The following is a 16561-nucleotide window of genomic DNA, read 5'->3' on the forward strand; positions in this document are numbered from 1 at the left end:
TCATATCAGTGGTACACTGAGGCTTTGTTGATATTTATTTAAAATAAATGTTACACGTTAGATTTAGATAGATAAGAAAATAAAGCATGTTGTTACAATATTTGTATTTTCATTTATAAAAAATATATAAGCGGAAAAATAAAACAACATTACTATATAAATATACAAAAGATATAATATAAAAAAATGTTTTACATATCATATAATAAATGTTATTCTATACAAATTTAATTTATTAATCTTATAGATAAGCACACCACTTATAAATTAATACATATAATTTTTAATATATATTCGACGATTCCAACAATACAGACGTCTCGCACATAATTTTCGAAGTCGACCTGACTAAAAACATCAAGTGCGATTGTTCGAAGACGTTGAGCTGAACGCGCGTGCGTACCAGTCCGTGCAGTACGGTAGCTCTTTCTAAATCTAACCATCTTTGGAGCGATAGCTCTCGCTCTTTGATCGGCAGACCCAGAACTACGTCCCAAGGGCCCCACAGTGTAAATTCTAATATAGACTTGACTTGGTTCAACGACACTGCCTTTTCCTTGCTCAGCAAGTCTTGGATCAGCGGCGTCAACTTGTCGTTTGGAAGTAAGAGCTTCGACGCTATAATGGCACATTCGCATAGAGAGCACAGTTTGTCTTCTGACGAAGAGTTGCTTTCGTCGCTTAACCTGAAAAAATTCCATCATTAATTGTGTTACTTGGTTAAAAATAATATGTATATTAAATTATTACCCTTGCAAAGCACATAATCTTCCGTAGCAATTGGCTTTAGGCATCTGGATCGACGGTGGACCGTCTTCAGTGTTCAAATCGGTCATACTGCACGAAGTGTTTTGCTGATTTTTGATCAGCGATTGAGTGTCGCGACAAATGACAAACGACGATAACGACAATGGTACTTCTTCTACGCCTCTGGCTTGCAGACATTTAAGACCGTTTATCAATTGCAACATCATGAACGTGGCTTCGTGTTGACTTTCACTTGCTATCGGAGATTCCTTTTCGGTGTTGTTCTTCCTTATTAACGTGTTCGATGGACTCGTTTCTAATTTTGATAGTAGATGCTCTCCGAATGTTTCAATCGTGTCCATTTGAGAATGTGCCAAAACAACGACAGTAGCTAAACATACATATTAATAATTGTTAATAAAAGTAAAATACTACAAAACCAACATTAAAAATGGTTAGATCTCAATGCAACTGTGAGTACCCAAATGAAAACAGATCAACACTATACGACAATGGGTTAAGAATGCGATATTTGTATCTACCGGTAAGTTTTTGTAAATGGTACTAAAATACTGTTAAATAAGTGCCACCTAAAAAATAAGTTTTTCCAGAATCACAAGCTTTATTAAGTATACATGTTGACGCAACTCTAGCGATTTATATTACAGCATATCTTACAGAATTAACAGTATCTGAGAAATATATTTATCATGAAGTTTTTTATGATGAAGGATTCATTTGAATTATTCGAGCTCATTAATTGTTATCAATTAATAACAGAACAAATCCAAATTTCTACGAAGCTTAATTACTTGTAGTTTATATGTGCTAATAAAATCTATATTCACCTTAGAATAGTCATAGTACACCAAAATTAGTTACGAAATCTGTGTAATAAAACACATTTCATCATTTAAATTATGTAGTGTTCCACAGTATTTATTTTTAAGTCAGTACACAAAAATTTTGTTCAACATGTGGTCTCACATGTTCTTAAATTTCTGCCCTGCTATCGGTCGGGGGCTGCACAGGGACGTCATTTGGGGGAAAGTGAGGTCATTTTCCCCCCCATTGAATTTGGCCAGAAAAATACGTCATTTAAATACTATAAATCTTAACGAAGTCAAAATATTAAAAAACACTACCACTGATTGGTCAACTTTTGCTTCCGTTCCTGAAAAGAGCTGAAATAACGTTCTTGATTCTAAACCAGAAACTCTTAGGTTATTCCTCAAAAAAAAAGAGTCTTGAATCTATCCCGAAAATATTTTTAAAAATGTGATTTCAATCAAATCATATCGGAATATATTTTCACCGGTAGATATATATTTTAACCAGTGAAAATATAACTTATCTGGTTGGTGCTAATAAAATTATATGATTTTAATTTTTCCATACGTAGTGATATATACATTTACAAACAAATAATTATTTATTCACATGCAATGTATAAATGTTACAGTGAATGTGTATTTTTCAGTGAAGTTATATTTTCACTAGTGAAGTCCGAATATATTTTCACCAGTATACATATATATTTCTACTAGCGAAAATATAATTAAATTGTTAGTGAAATTATATGCCGCTCTGTCTATGGAACTCAATTGGAAAGTTGCGAAACGTCCATTTGCTGTTCAAACCCAAACCTAACCTACACGAATTAACCAAATCCAACTTGACCTAATGAACTTTTATCAGAGGTCAAATCTAAAATACAAACTAAGCTAATTTATCTCTCAGGGAAAAATAAGTGAAAGAAGTACAGTCAGGCGTCTCGTCTCACATTTTGCTCCATAGTTAGTCTGCACTTCTATTTTATACTATATTTTAAAAACTTGATAGCTATCCTTACCGATATTACTACGACTTTTGATATGAGAGTATTGGTCAAAATATATTCAAACCGAATTTTGGTCAATAGGGGGGCGCAAAAACAATTATAACTTCAAAACTTCACGTCAAAAGCAATAAAATCGTATCGGCGTCGTCGCAGTTCTCACTGCGACGGCGATGGCACAATTTTATTGTTTTTGATGTGGATTTTTGACTTCTGAGAAGGGATAATTTTTTTTGCGCTCTCCTATTGATCAAAATTCGGTTTAGATGTACTTCATTCGATTTTAAATTCACTTTTAAAAAGCCATTATGTGAATGTTAGATAACTGAGCACTTCCACTGCAATGGTGAAGGCAGGATTTTATTGCTTTTGACGTGGATTCTAAATAGAGATGTCATTTGTGGGGGAGGGGGGCATTTATTCCCCCTTAAATTGGGCCAGAAAAATGAACATCATTTAATAAAATATTAAAAAAACAATTACTGACTGGCCAACTTTTGCCCCTTCTTGGAAAAAGCTGAAATGATGCTCCTGTCGCACCGAGGAATGATACAAATATGTTAGTACACAGGGCGGTATTGGTTTTTCGTTCTCGATGTATGGTTGTCGAAACTATTATCTTATAACCTGTCACTATTGTTAAAGCTATATACATGTTATAGTTATATGGTTTATAGTATTCAAAACAATGAAGTGTTAACCACTTCCCGGTCACAGTAATTTTTTAAATATGACTCAAAAACGTCTGACACGGACCCACCTTTTCCTATGCAGCGGTATAAAAAAATTCAGTTGTTGTAAAACATTTAAAAATATTCATACAAATTTAATTTTCAACAAAAAAAGGCTCAGATAATTTTCTCGAGAAATTTGTTGATTTTTGAGATGAGAATTCATAAATACAAATTTCCGAGTTATCTCGGGCATAACTGAGAAGGATTTTTTTTTAAATTGAGGTATGAAAAACTTTAGTAAAATCTTTTTAAAAGCAGTGTATATTTACCCGATTACTTTTATATGTCGTATTAAATGATTCAATGATGAAAATATATTACCTTGTACCAGTTGATCTCCTTCTTCTCCGAATTGTTGTAGTGGCACCAAATCACAAAATTCAGTGACTGCGTTTAGACACAACGTTTGCGGTTGAACTGTATGTTGAGAGACGAGTTGCGAAGCCATCTGTTCTTTATGCAGCATCAAAGTGACGTTTACGGCACCGTTTGAAGAACTTGAATTCCATACTGCAGAATGGAACACTCTCTTTCCGACTTTAACTGAACCTAATCCTTTAGAGGTCGTCGACGTGACTGTAAAGTCGCTCCATCTGAGATTCGTACATGTTTTCAGACCTCTCAAAGACGGCTGCATTGCTGCACTTTGTTGAACCTGTAAATGATAAGCAAGATATCAATTAAATGTTGTAAAGTATGCTAAAATATATTGCTATTTACCTGTTCGAGAACTTGAGCCAACGCTTCATGATTCGCTATAACGACAGCGCCGTAGTTATCCTCCAAATTTTTATGAACGACGCTCCGTCCTTTCCTCACCCTTAATTTATTAGTCGTATTGTTAGACGATACGTTATTACCTTCGTCGTTATTGACCTCATTACAACTATAAAAACTATACGGCGAGTATATTTCCGATTCCGTTTCGCTTCCACAATAAGGAAGAGAACTCGATCTGACAAAATTGCTAATTTTCATATAGTCAACCGATTTATCAATGTTACAATCGCTCTTTCTGTACACGGACGGTGCAGCAGTCTTATTAGCAGGTTTGTCGCGTGTGTTTCCGATTGAAAACAATTTTCTGGCCTCTACGCTCGATATATTTGAGGTGCAATTGCTTACGAACTCGTAATCGCTATCGCTTCCATTCCTGTTGTGTTTGTTTGAATTATCCGGTGCCGGTTCCTCATACTTATCCGATCCGTAAACGTCATCATAATTGTGACCATTTTGTTCACTTACTGGATGATTCACGACTTCTATCTTTATGGAATCGCTCTCGTTGGAGTCTTTATCGGAAGACGGCATCCTCTTCTTAGGAAGCTCTAACTGTGCTTCTCGCTCTCTCATACTAGCCGTCCTCTCTGGTTTACGAGGAGCTATCGCCGATCGAACTTCACCTAAAATAAAAAAATTATTATTTTATGAAGTTTTAATTTCACTAGTGAAGTCCAAATACACCTTCACCATAGATATATATTTTTACCGTCGAAAATATAATTTAACTGATAGGCGCTAGTGAAATTATATGCTGCTCTAAAATGTCTATGAAACTCAATTTAAGAGTTGCGAAACGTATATTTGCTGTTCAAACCCAAACCTAACATACATGCATTGAGTCAAGTCCAAAATACAAACTAAGCCAACTCATCTTTCAGGGGAAAATAAGCGGAAGAAGAAGTACAGATGGACCCGTATCTCGCATATTGCTCTATAGTTTATCTACACTTTGATATGACACTGTTTAAAAAATATGATATCTACCCTTATTTGATGTAAGAGGATAGGTCAAAGTATATTTAAACCGAATTTTGGTCAATAGGAGGGCGCAAAAACAATTATCACTTCTCAGAAGTCAAAAATTCACGTCAAAAGCAATAAAATCGTGGCGGCGCCGTTGCATTGGGAATGCTCGGTAACGAGCGTTCCCACTGCAAGGCTTTTTGACTTCTGAGAAGGAATAATTGTTTTTTGCGCTCTCCTATTGATCAAAATTCGGTTTATATGTTCTTCATTTAATTTGTAATATTATTATAAAAATCGTATGAACGCTAGATTACCAAACGTACCCACTACAACGGCGATAGCACGATTTTATTGCTTTTGACGTGGATTTTTGACTTCTGAGAAGGGATAATCGTTTTTTGAGCTTCCTTATTGGTCAAAATTCGGTTTAGATATGCTTCATTTGATTCTGTCTTATTGTAAGTTAATGTTATAAAATATATTAACTGAGTGTTTCCACAGCAACGGGACGATTTTATTGCTTTTGACGTGAATTCTAAAAACAAGAATGTCATTTGCCGGGGAAAATGTATGTAATTTAATGAATACTTTGATTCCTAAAATAAATCGAAATATTAAAAAAACGACCACTGACTGGACAAATTTTGCTTAACCATGGAAAAGCTGAAATGACGTCCCTGATGTCCTATACATTTTTTAAATCATGAAATAATGACATATCGGATATTGATTATAGATATTATATATAAAATCCATATGAGGGATAAAGAAGCAATGCATTTGAAATGTGGTGCGGAGTAGCTCTTTATAATTTGTACATTGAAGAATAGCAATCGTTGAGAAGCTCCAGATTTAGGACAGACTGTCGAAAGTGTACTTAAAGATACTCTAGTTATTTGGACGCATTGTCAGGGAAGTGATAATTTGTTGACTTCACCACATAATTAATAAACTGAAAAATGGGCACATAAAAATTAATTTAAATATATTTACCTAAGTTAGCATAAACGTTATCGACGGGGCGATTGGGAGTAGCCGTCCATGCTTGCTGTTTCTGCTGTCGTAACAAAAGTGCTGATTTAGGTGGCGGCGGACGAGCCGGTTTCATCGGGCATCCGTCGATCGGATTCACTCCGTCGTCGCTCGTCTTTCTCGGTGGAGGTGGTGGTTTATTTTGAGTTTCTTTATATATCAAGTCGTCAGCATCGCCAACTGAGCCGTAGCTATAAGTCGATCCGTCTGATATCGACACATCGTCGTTATTTGCAAGTTTAATATCGATATTCGTCTTAACCACTTCGACAGATGAGCCGTTTAGTTCCAAAGGATGTATTATAACGAGACGTGGCTTTGGTTTTGGAGTTAGATCACCGATTTCCTCTTTCTTGATGACAACTTTTGGTTCGAAATCAATCTGAAGATCTTTCTTGTCTAATTCTTTAGACGATCCCAATCTTAAAAACTTACGCAACGAAAACTTTAGTTTGCCTTTCTTCTTATCGTCACTGATAAGATTATCATGTGATAAAGAAAGAGAACGCCTCGGGGCAGGCTCTGGAATTTTTTCTAAATTTTGCATCGAATCACCGCAAGGGCTTAGATTTACATTTTGCCTAAATTTAGGACTGCACGACGAAGCCCTCTCTCTCTTTTCCTTCTCCCTAACAACGGGAGAATCCGATTTTAAGCTTGCCAATGGGTTCCTTTGATACAAATTCCCCGTCGATTCTTCAATCACAATATTTTGAGGCGGCTTCGGAGCTTTTCTTTTATTTGGTGTCAAATTGATGGAATTAACACTATCAGCTTTTTCAAGAGGCATCTTATCAACATCCAAATCATTTTCAATCAGCACAGGCTCTACTATGTTAATATGCTCTGGGATTTTAGTGCAATCAGATTCATCTTTCGATTCTAGATTATTATTTTTGATGTTGGTATTGTTGTTCAAAGCTTGTTGCAATTGTAAGATTACTTGCTGCTGTGGGAATATGCTCGCTTGCGGTCTTTTAGAGATCTGCTTGATAACAGATAGAGGCTTAACGGGTAATTTCGGTTTTTCTGGTACAATTGGCCTACAGAGGTTGTTATCCTTGATCATGCCATGTAAGAACGACGGTCTTGGATCCATTTGAGGCGGCGGACTTCTCGGTAAGGCTGGTGGTTCGGACGATTCTTCAGGATCCGCTCTTCCGTCAGGTTCTCCGGCCAATTCTCTACTAGCTTCTGCTGAGAAAATAACCGAAGAATCAACTTTTGGATCGACGATCTTCGGTTGGAAGTGATTTTCATACGTGTCTTGTAAAGAATCCGATTGTCCGTCCACTTTGCGGATATCTTCCAATGATATGTCCGAGCTAGTTTTATCGTCGGAGTCCGAGTCTTTGCTATCGGAGAAGACTTGAATTTTTAAACAATCTTCGTTGCCTTTCAAATGATTCCTGGCTTCGATGTATTGTCTATCGTCGTTATCGGAATCGCTCTTGCTACTGAAAGAATCTTCGTCAGACGTCATAGCTTTTGATATCATATCCGGCGAATAGTCACTAGTGACAATCTCATGATCGAGTTCGTTATTTGGAGAACATTTCACAGGCTCTATATCTATTTTGCAAAATGTAAATTCAGGCTTTTGCATCATGTTGATTTTAGGCTTCTCCGCGTCTTTCTTAATCGGATTGTTTCGATTGATATTATTTTTCTTGAATTCGAATATTTCGATCGATTTCTCAGTCGTTTTTTGATAATGCAAAGTTTTCTCTTCATTTTTAGCATTGGTTGATTCATTAGATTTTTTTGAATCATCATTTTTACCTTTAGAGCTATTAATTCTATTATTTTCTAGTGTCTCAGATATTTCTTCCAGTAATGATTTTTCTGTTAACAAAGTAGGATCAGAATCTTTCCTGCAGGAATTGATTGTATTATCGCAGTTTTTAACGAAAGAAGTCAGAATTATGTTAGTCTTATAATCAGAGGCTACCCTGTTTTCTTTGTTTTTGTGAAGAGAAGGAATGGGCGAAGGTTTCTTTTCGTTTAATTTTGTGATGCTGTTTTTAACGCCGTTCTCATGACCGAACGGAGTCACGGAAACGTGCAGGGTCTTCTTTTTGCCTTCAGAGTCGGTTTGAATCTTTCCTAGAAGTAGAGACGTGTAAGACTTTTTGGCCTCGCCATTTGTAGCGCCTAACAAGTTCGCTTTGACCGAATTGAAATCTGTGTTCGATTTTGTGACAGTCTTCAGTTGCTTTTCTTCGTCGCAGTCTGGTACATAATCATCTTCTTCGGTTTCTTCGGATAGTTCAAACTCTTCGTCGTCGGAGTACAAGTCTCCGCCGAAACCGATGACTTGGCAGACGTCTTGAGAGAAAGAAACGGCCCTTTTGCTTTTCTTCTTCGTGGCGGCTTTTAAGATCCCTGGAGCTGTTGCTGATTTGGCAGACTTTTGATTGTGACTAAGCTTGCTCTGGAAATGGGAAGCGAAGTATCCGTTCTTCTGTCCCTTTTCGGCGTGTTCGTCTTTGGATTTGAAGCAGTTCGAGCAGAAGTCCTTCTTCCAGGCGTTCTGGACGAAACCCTGACAGACGGTGGACATTTTGCTGCGGGTTTTCTTCGGGACTAGAGCTCCGACATTCTGAAATAACAATAAAAATAATATAAGTGAAAGTTTCGCGGTTTATCTAAGCATAGAAGCCAATGTAAATATGTGAGAAATTGAAGGCCGCGGGCTTTGAACAACGGTAAAACTGGTCAGCAAACGGTCATCGGGACTATGCCGTTATGGAGAAGATTATCACAACACATCTCTCGTTATAGCCTTTAGAACTATGTAGTTGATCCATATTTGTTCGATCTTATACAGGCATGTATTTTGGAAATGTGCCGCTCTAATTAAAATATTACATAAAAATCGAGGTTTTAGATTTCCGATTGAATGAAAAACCTTGATTTTTTTAAGAGCATCTTCATATGTATGGATTAAAAAATGAAAAGTTAAGTCAAGGATTAAACTATGCATATATTTTGCATGTCATTAACAAATCGTTCGCACGTTTTGGCCGGCGATAAAAGGGCGATTTGTCTTTTTTTGTTTGGAAAAAATCTCACCATTGTCCAATTCACTGTCATTGCTCTTCGAAGAATGGAGATTAGAAAATAGTAATTAGAATGCGATGAGAACACGAGGGACACTTGACACACATTTTGGAACACATGAAGCCATTGTGCTTCGGGGGAGTCGTCATGCAAGCTCGTTGCGTAACTTGCAACACAAAATGACAATAAAAAAGACAAGAAACAACCTTTTTCTAATGTTCGATTACTAATATAAACAATAGATTTAATATCTCGATTCGCGTGGGTGAATCACCGAATCCGGCGAATCTCAAATTGCGAAAATTTGCATATTTGCAACAGGTTGACCTTTCGCCATTGACTCGCGGAGTTTGTATAAATCAGTGGTTCACAAAGCCTTGGAAGAAATAATGAGAAAAATCGAACAAGTCGGGGATGGATGTGGATGCAGATGACATAGATACGACATAAAGATCTGCGAGATAGTTTCGGGTATATGTAGATTGGTATTGAAACAAGAAAAACTATTAACACATTACATAACTTCAGCTTGTAAAAGTATCATTAAAACGTAATAAAGATTTAAACTTTTATTTACAAATGGCAAAATATAGATTTATAAATATTTTAGTATTTTTCTCAACAAAAAATGATTTTAAATGCTTTCAAAAAACATTTGTGAATATAATGTTCGTGGCGGTGCCTACTATGACCGAATTCGTAGAATTCGTTCGTTGAAAGCAACAAAATGTTGGAAAGGTCCACCCTTTATTATTGTTTAGCGCTTATCTCAAAAACAGGTGTGTGTCGCAAATTTTTGTAATGTTATAAGTTATTTGTATTTGTTGTTTTAAGATGCAACGAATTTATTTCAATCAGTTTAATAATTCAATCGCGGTTAATTTATTTTTTATTATTTAATTTATATGCAAATTCCGCACAAAACAAACGCCTTTATCTTTATGTATATCAAATTCGTTCCAAACATTATTAGTTATTGTATAAACTATGTATTTAAAACGTTCCATCAATTTTGCTAAATTAATTTAATCGCAGCTGATATACGCAGAAATAAACGATGAAACGACTCCGATCTTTACATAGAATTTGTTTTAAAAATTATATGCAACAGATGGTAAGTTATTGAACATAAATTCGAAAAAAATGATGTATTTAAGCTAATTTTGTTTCTCACAAACTTTATTTAATTAAAAATAAATGTATTTTTTTCACATCGTGAAATGAAAACGGTCGTTTTGCCGTTTCATATTACTTCGTAGAATTAGCTATTAGCGAAAGTGCACTTTAGGTAGAACCTACAATAGGAATGGTTCATTCTTTATCATTATGGTTCTTGGAACACGTGCATTATATTTTCTCAAATTTCGTTACTGTATAAATACATGATGAATTGGCATATTTATTTATTTTGAGACACAAGGACGTCATTTGAGGGGTTTGTTTGCTTACCTTAAATTTTGCCATAAACATGTGGCATTTGGTAAAATAATTTATTTATATATTAAAATTAAGACAGGTTAACCTAATTCGCCATGATTGCCAAAAGCATACAATATATTATAATTTAAACATACATACAAATATAAATATAACTAAAAACATGATAAAATGACAGAAACAAATCACATCAGCAGGTGTGCATTGTCCTATAGGAACTGAACCAAATCCTTGTATAGTCCATCCAAGATGTTAACGCTCATCATCGTTGTGTTGGCAATAAGGGTGCGTGTACGCATGCATGCATACATATTTTACACCGATAGGAGAACGTTACTAATATTAAATCAAGGCTGTATTAAGGGTAGGGTGACGGTACGTTAGAAATTGAATTAAAAATTATAATGTGTTATATTTTTATTATAAATTATTGTCATGTTGTGTAATTTTGTAATCAATAAAACAATTTTATATTTTTTTAAATATTATATTACACAGATATTCAACCTGGAGAGTGATTCCAAAACTGCTATCATGTTTTTGAGATTAATATGTATATAAATAAACAAAATAAGTAAGAAAGTGATATTTTACATTTTCCTCAATAATTAAATAAAAAAATAATTGAACGTGTAATTTCACATAATTCTCACAAATACTGTGTCGATGAGCGTTCACGTCTTGGAAGGACTATGTCTCTGAGAAAATGTCTATATCTCGATGCACAGTATTGAGCAGACGGTGTTTGCCAGAGAATAATTGGCAAGTGCTCCAGTCCTAGACTTCGCAAGCAAAAACAGTGAATTATTTATTCTCGATATTGGGAATAAATTATTTTTGTGAGCAGCGCGTTCAATATTTAGATCGATATTTAAAGTTACTAGTGACTTACTTATATATCTACAGTTAAGAGCCGTTGACGCAAATAAGCGTCATAAGGCCCTTTCAGTGATGCACGTTCCTTAGTCGACGAATATTCAAACTCGATTCGCTGGGGGCGTGTTTAAATCCGATATCCTTGTTGTTTAGCGGAGGGAGAGTGTTTCTCAATTTTTTTATCAGCAAATCACATTTTGTATCTATTTGGAAAGCAAGTTCAGAGATGCGGTGTTTTATTTTTTGGTGTTGAAACGGTCGTTACAGTGTTTGTCAATGTATAATTGATAAGAATAAAGTGAGTTTGAAGAGTTGCGGAAGGCTGAAAACATTTAAAACTCATTTTTAGTATACAAATAAAATTCATCTGAATTAATGTATAGTTTTCAAGATATAGAAATCTGTTTTAAACTAATGAAAAGAGCATTAAATTATCCATTGAAGGAAAAACTCATAAAAATTTACGCTGCACAGCTTTATTTATCGTGTTTAAATAGCAATTCTTGAGATTGTAATCGAGGCACTTTTTACATAAATAATTAGCTTTCTAGTAATTTGGCCAAAATTATGCAAACTCCGGTTTAGATCAATATAAAGAAAATGTATACATTATACGAATATATAGCATTGAACTGGTTCAAAAGTACTTTGGTTTAATGAACGGAACGTAAAAGCGTCCGAGGCCTTGGCGCAGCAATGTTTATTTGCAAGGTAACCTGGTAGATCTGGACGGATTTTAAACTCTAAGTATATGAAGTATAAGAACAGGTTGCTTTGAAGCACTTTATGAATATAAACATATAATAAACAATTAAATTGTTCCGGTTTCGCCGAGTAATTTTGACGTATTCAAAGTCCAACGGTATGGCGCCGATGATCTAAGTATGTTAATGATATAAACTTTTATATATAAATAACAAATAATATTTGCATAAATGCATTGTAGTGAAAACTTTCACGGTTATGTGACGTAATAACGTATAAATTATCAAAAATATACTTTTACCGATTTTTTACTTTCACCAAGTGATATTTTTACCGAAATGCGACTGAAAAAATTATATCAAAATTTGTTATTGTTGAAATGACTTTTGTCTGTCATCGCACACGATTGTTCTTCTGTGTTAATTAAAATATTTCTCACGACTCTACGAATCGCTTTGTAAGTTATAATGTCAGAAGTTATAATGGCATTCGGATCGTCTTATCTAATTGTAAGTCTAATGCGATTTATTCATTTAAATATTAATTTATCTATAGTGCTCATTTCCTCACTTTAAAATAAGAACATCAAATTTATCGTATTGTATAAAAATACAAATTAAATTATTTCCTAAGAAAAACAATTATTAAATAATTTATTTATATTTAAGAGCACTATTAATTTACTTTCTATCAATAAATATTAGCTATTGCACTCTCTCTTCTTTTATTTTTATTAACTTATAACACTATATAAATATATTCTTATGGTTCAAGAGTAATGAGTTATTGTAAATATAAATAAACGGCGTGTAACTTAAGTATAGTTTTAAATAAAGATTCACTACATAATAAAAGTAGTAATTCATAAGAATTTAAATAATAGTATTATTAAAATTATCAATAAAAATTTTGATTCAACAAAACTGTATTTTGATATAAAAATGTTAATAGCTGAATTTTTTATTGCAAATGATATAAATGTATAACTATCGATGATTCATCTTATCTAAGTAAGAAGTGTGTATGAAGCTACAATTTATAGTAAAAGACATTAAGTATCTGTAAATTACTACAAATTTATTTAAATTGAAACACTACTTGAAGGTTTCTCGATGTATATGAACAAATATAATTTGTAAGTGAAAGGTAATTTACAGCCTCAATTTAAAAGAAATGGATTGTGAAAATATTCGTGTTTTAAAATATACAATTAAGTAATAATTTAATAATATATAAACGCCTTGGATGTAACAGTGTGACTTTTTCCTGTCCGATTAATTAACTGATTGAAAAATTATAAATAAATATGTTTCTTCCAGTTAAATAATTTTCATATAAACAATAAACAGTTGGATTTTATTTTATTATTTTAGGTGTCGGGACCACCCGTGACAGTTCCGTCGAATTTAGTTGCAAGGATCTTACATATAAAACTAATTGCCTTAATTTGTAGTGAATTTTTAAGATGTAGTTTTTTTTATCTGCGTTATACAAACTGCACAAGCGGTCTGGGACTTAAGGCACTAGCTCTAGGGAGGGGGGGGGCACAAAATAAAATAAAGACGTAAAATTTTCGAATAATGTTAGCAAAAAAAAGTTGTTTAGCGAGCGTACATGCAATCGCACGCACACGTTAAAAAACTACTGATAATTAGGAACACTAAGCATGTAAATATGTAAGCTTATAAATATTCTAAAAAAGCTACTGTTTTTTTTTATTGAACTTGCAAATTACTAATAAATTAAATTCGACAATGTTTAAATCTGAAATATATATTTTATCAACTTTTTAAGTATATAAAGATAATAATTTTCATTCTCTACAAAGAGATTGCACTGAAATTTAATGATATATTTTTAATGGTAGTATAGCAAAGGGTTAAAAAATATTATTAGAATGACTGGATGATGATATCATGGTAAACATATATTTTACTCTCTGCACCTCGTCGCTCTACTATGCATTTGCTTAACTACCGTTATATTCTTTGTTCTGTGGGTACCATACAGTTGTTTTGCCGTTGATCTATTTTTTATGTCTTAAATGCGTAATTTAATTGTATATGAAAATACAATTATGACATAAGGCGCACACTTTGGGAATTACTGTGCTAGTCGAAGAGACATGGATCTGTTCCATTTCTCAACTTGGAGTTTAAAATCTTATAAAAAAAACATTATCATCAGGAATATACTTTCTTTAGGCGCTTTGGTCAGAACTTGACACTTCGCTTTCGACTTGGAATAAACAAGAGTTCAGTCGAACTCGTACCAGCGAAGCTTAGCCTATACTATCATTAGAAGACCGGGAAAAAAAGTCTTTTTCAATGACTAAAAAGTCATTTGAATCCCAAGAGTGCAATTTTGTTGAATGTTGAAATGTTGAAAAATTCAACAGTTTTGAATTTTTGAATTTCAAAAATAAAATAATCAATACATACTTTAGAAAACATCTAAAAAACGTAAATGTATTTGTTTATAATTGCTGTCTTTTCGATCAAGAAAATACTGTAACACGTAAAATATCGATATTTTAATAATACATATTTTAAACTTTAATTTTTCACCAAGATTTTGAATTATTTATTTATACATATAAATAAGATCTGCATTTAATTGGGCAGCGAAATATTAAAGTCATAAATACCTATTTCATTAAAAAAAATTGAGATTTAATTGACATCGCAGTAATTATTTGTTAGTTTACCTATGTTTTCATTTATTATTGCCTTCAAATAGATTCTTTTTTTTGTATAAATGAAAATAGCGGTCTAATAGTATTTGAACGGTAATCAAACAGCTGCTCATAAAATTTTAAATGTCTGATATTCTACTGTTATATGTATGGACGTAAGTTGAGGTCACTCGCTCAGCAACCAATTATTGGGCAGCAACAAACGCTGCATGGGGGCATTATCATATGACTTTTTGTACTAAGCGATTTATTTAAAAATACATCAAAAACAGGAAAATATGGTTCTTCACCCGAGTCGCAGCTATCTCGTAGTGACAACATTTATTAAGAAGAAAGCTGGAATTACTGAGTTTTATTAGAAGATCATTGAAACCTCGTTGCCGAATTTTCTAAACCTTCACAATACGCAAATTTATAACATATATTAGTAGTATCGGCGAGCTTTATCTAAATCCATCAATTATAACGTTGTTCTCTATTGCTTCAACATTTCCCGAAATATATAAATTACTATACATTTTAAAAATATTTTTTAAAGATTTAATGCAGTCATTAGATCCTTTGTTTGATGCCACATTTTTTAGTGAAAGATTGTATAAATATATTTATTAAAAATTGTCTTGAATTTTAAATGCGTTTTGCGTGTTTTTTTAGACTTACACTATGATTTTCATTTTCCAACAGTAAATATACATATTTGTTATCCAACTTGTAGTTGCATTTCACCACTGATCTATATTTCTCACATTTTAACCACAATTGTGAAGTATTTTTAAACGCTTTCCAATATTCATCTTAATAATACATATTATTCCGATCTTAATCTTAAGCTCCGAAAAAATATAGACCGCGAAACTAGATCGGAATAAAGTATGCCTTTCTCACGATAGAAAATGTATCGAATGTCGAAAAAACAAATACCGATCAGTGATGCAAAACCAGTCGGACAACACGCAGTCGATATTTAACTATACCCACGCAGAATGACATCACATTCGATAATCTCAAAGTTGAACTGCTTGTGATTTTTTATATCCGTTGAAATGATAATAATATCAATAAGATCTCGAGCAATTTGATCGGACCGCATTCCGTTAACGGTCAATTTAACGACGAACACCCCCTGACTCTGTACAGATGGACTTTCTGGTCGGTCTAATCAGATAATTAGATGTGTCGGACGCAGTAATTGATCGACGTCTGGCCTTTGACGATTAAGTTCACTTAATCGCGATTATCTTGAGTGAAAGCTCTATAGTGTCGGATTTCGGTGAATGGCACTGTAGATTGTGAATTTTCCGGATGGATATTGGAAAAAAGGCGTAACAATGGTACGTTTTTGTGTACAGTAATATTTTATAACGCGCCGTTTCACATAACAAATGGATTATTCAATTTACATGAGAGCGAGCCAAGATTGGGAATTTTAATCAATTTTTGGAACAAAGAGAAATTATGTATGTGAGCGTAATATCGCATTGGTTGTTTGGGGTTATAACTTATAACCCAAGGGACTATGCTCGGATTTCGCAGCAGAATTGAATGTTACCATTCATAAAAAAGAGCTGCAGGAATAATTTGTTAATTAAAATATTATCGGGTTCGAGACGCTTGTGGTTTTTAATTAAATGTAATGTATATAGTTGACACGAAAGTTATTATAGATCTTGTCACCATAACACATTA

General features: G+C 33.6%; 1 protein-coding gene across 3 annotated transcripts in view; it reads right to left on the reverse strand.

Moving 5' to 3' along the window:
• Positions 1-89: 89 nt before the first annotated feature.
• Positions 90-16561, reverse strand: part of LOC148228643 (uncharacterized) — a 90542-nt gene continuing 74070 nt past the window's right edge. For all 3 annotated transcript variants that reach the window (XM_088199492.1, XM_088199494.1, XM_088199493.1), the window contains 5 exons: positions 6061-8701; positions 4039-4721; positions 3640-3973; positions 751-1138; positions 90-686 (listed from right to left, as the gene is read on the reverse strand). In XM_088199492.1, the coding sequence (XP_088055618.1) occupies positions 284-686; positions 751-1138; positions 3640-3973; positions 4039-4721; positions 6061-8701 (4449 nt within the window). In that variant the 3' untranslated portion in view covers positions 90-283. The remainder of the gene's footprint in view (positions 687-750; positions 1139-3639; positions 3974-4038; positions 4722-6060; positions 8702-16561) is intronic.

This window comes from Plectrocnemia conspersa, unplaced genomic scaffold, assembly GCF_051122295.1.
Source record: "Plectrocnemia conspersa isolate PC_06_02 unplaced genomic scaffold, ASM5112229v1 ptg000012l, whole genome shotgun sequence".
NCBI lineage: Eukaryota > Metazoa > Arthropoda > Insecta > Trichoptera > Polycentropodidae > Plectrocnemia > Plectrocnemia conspersa.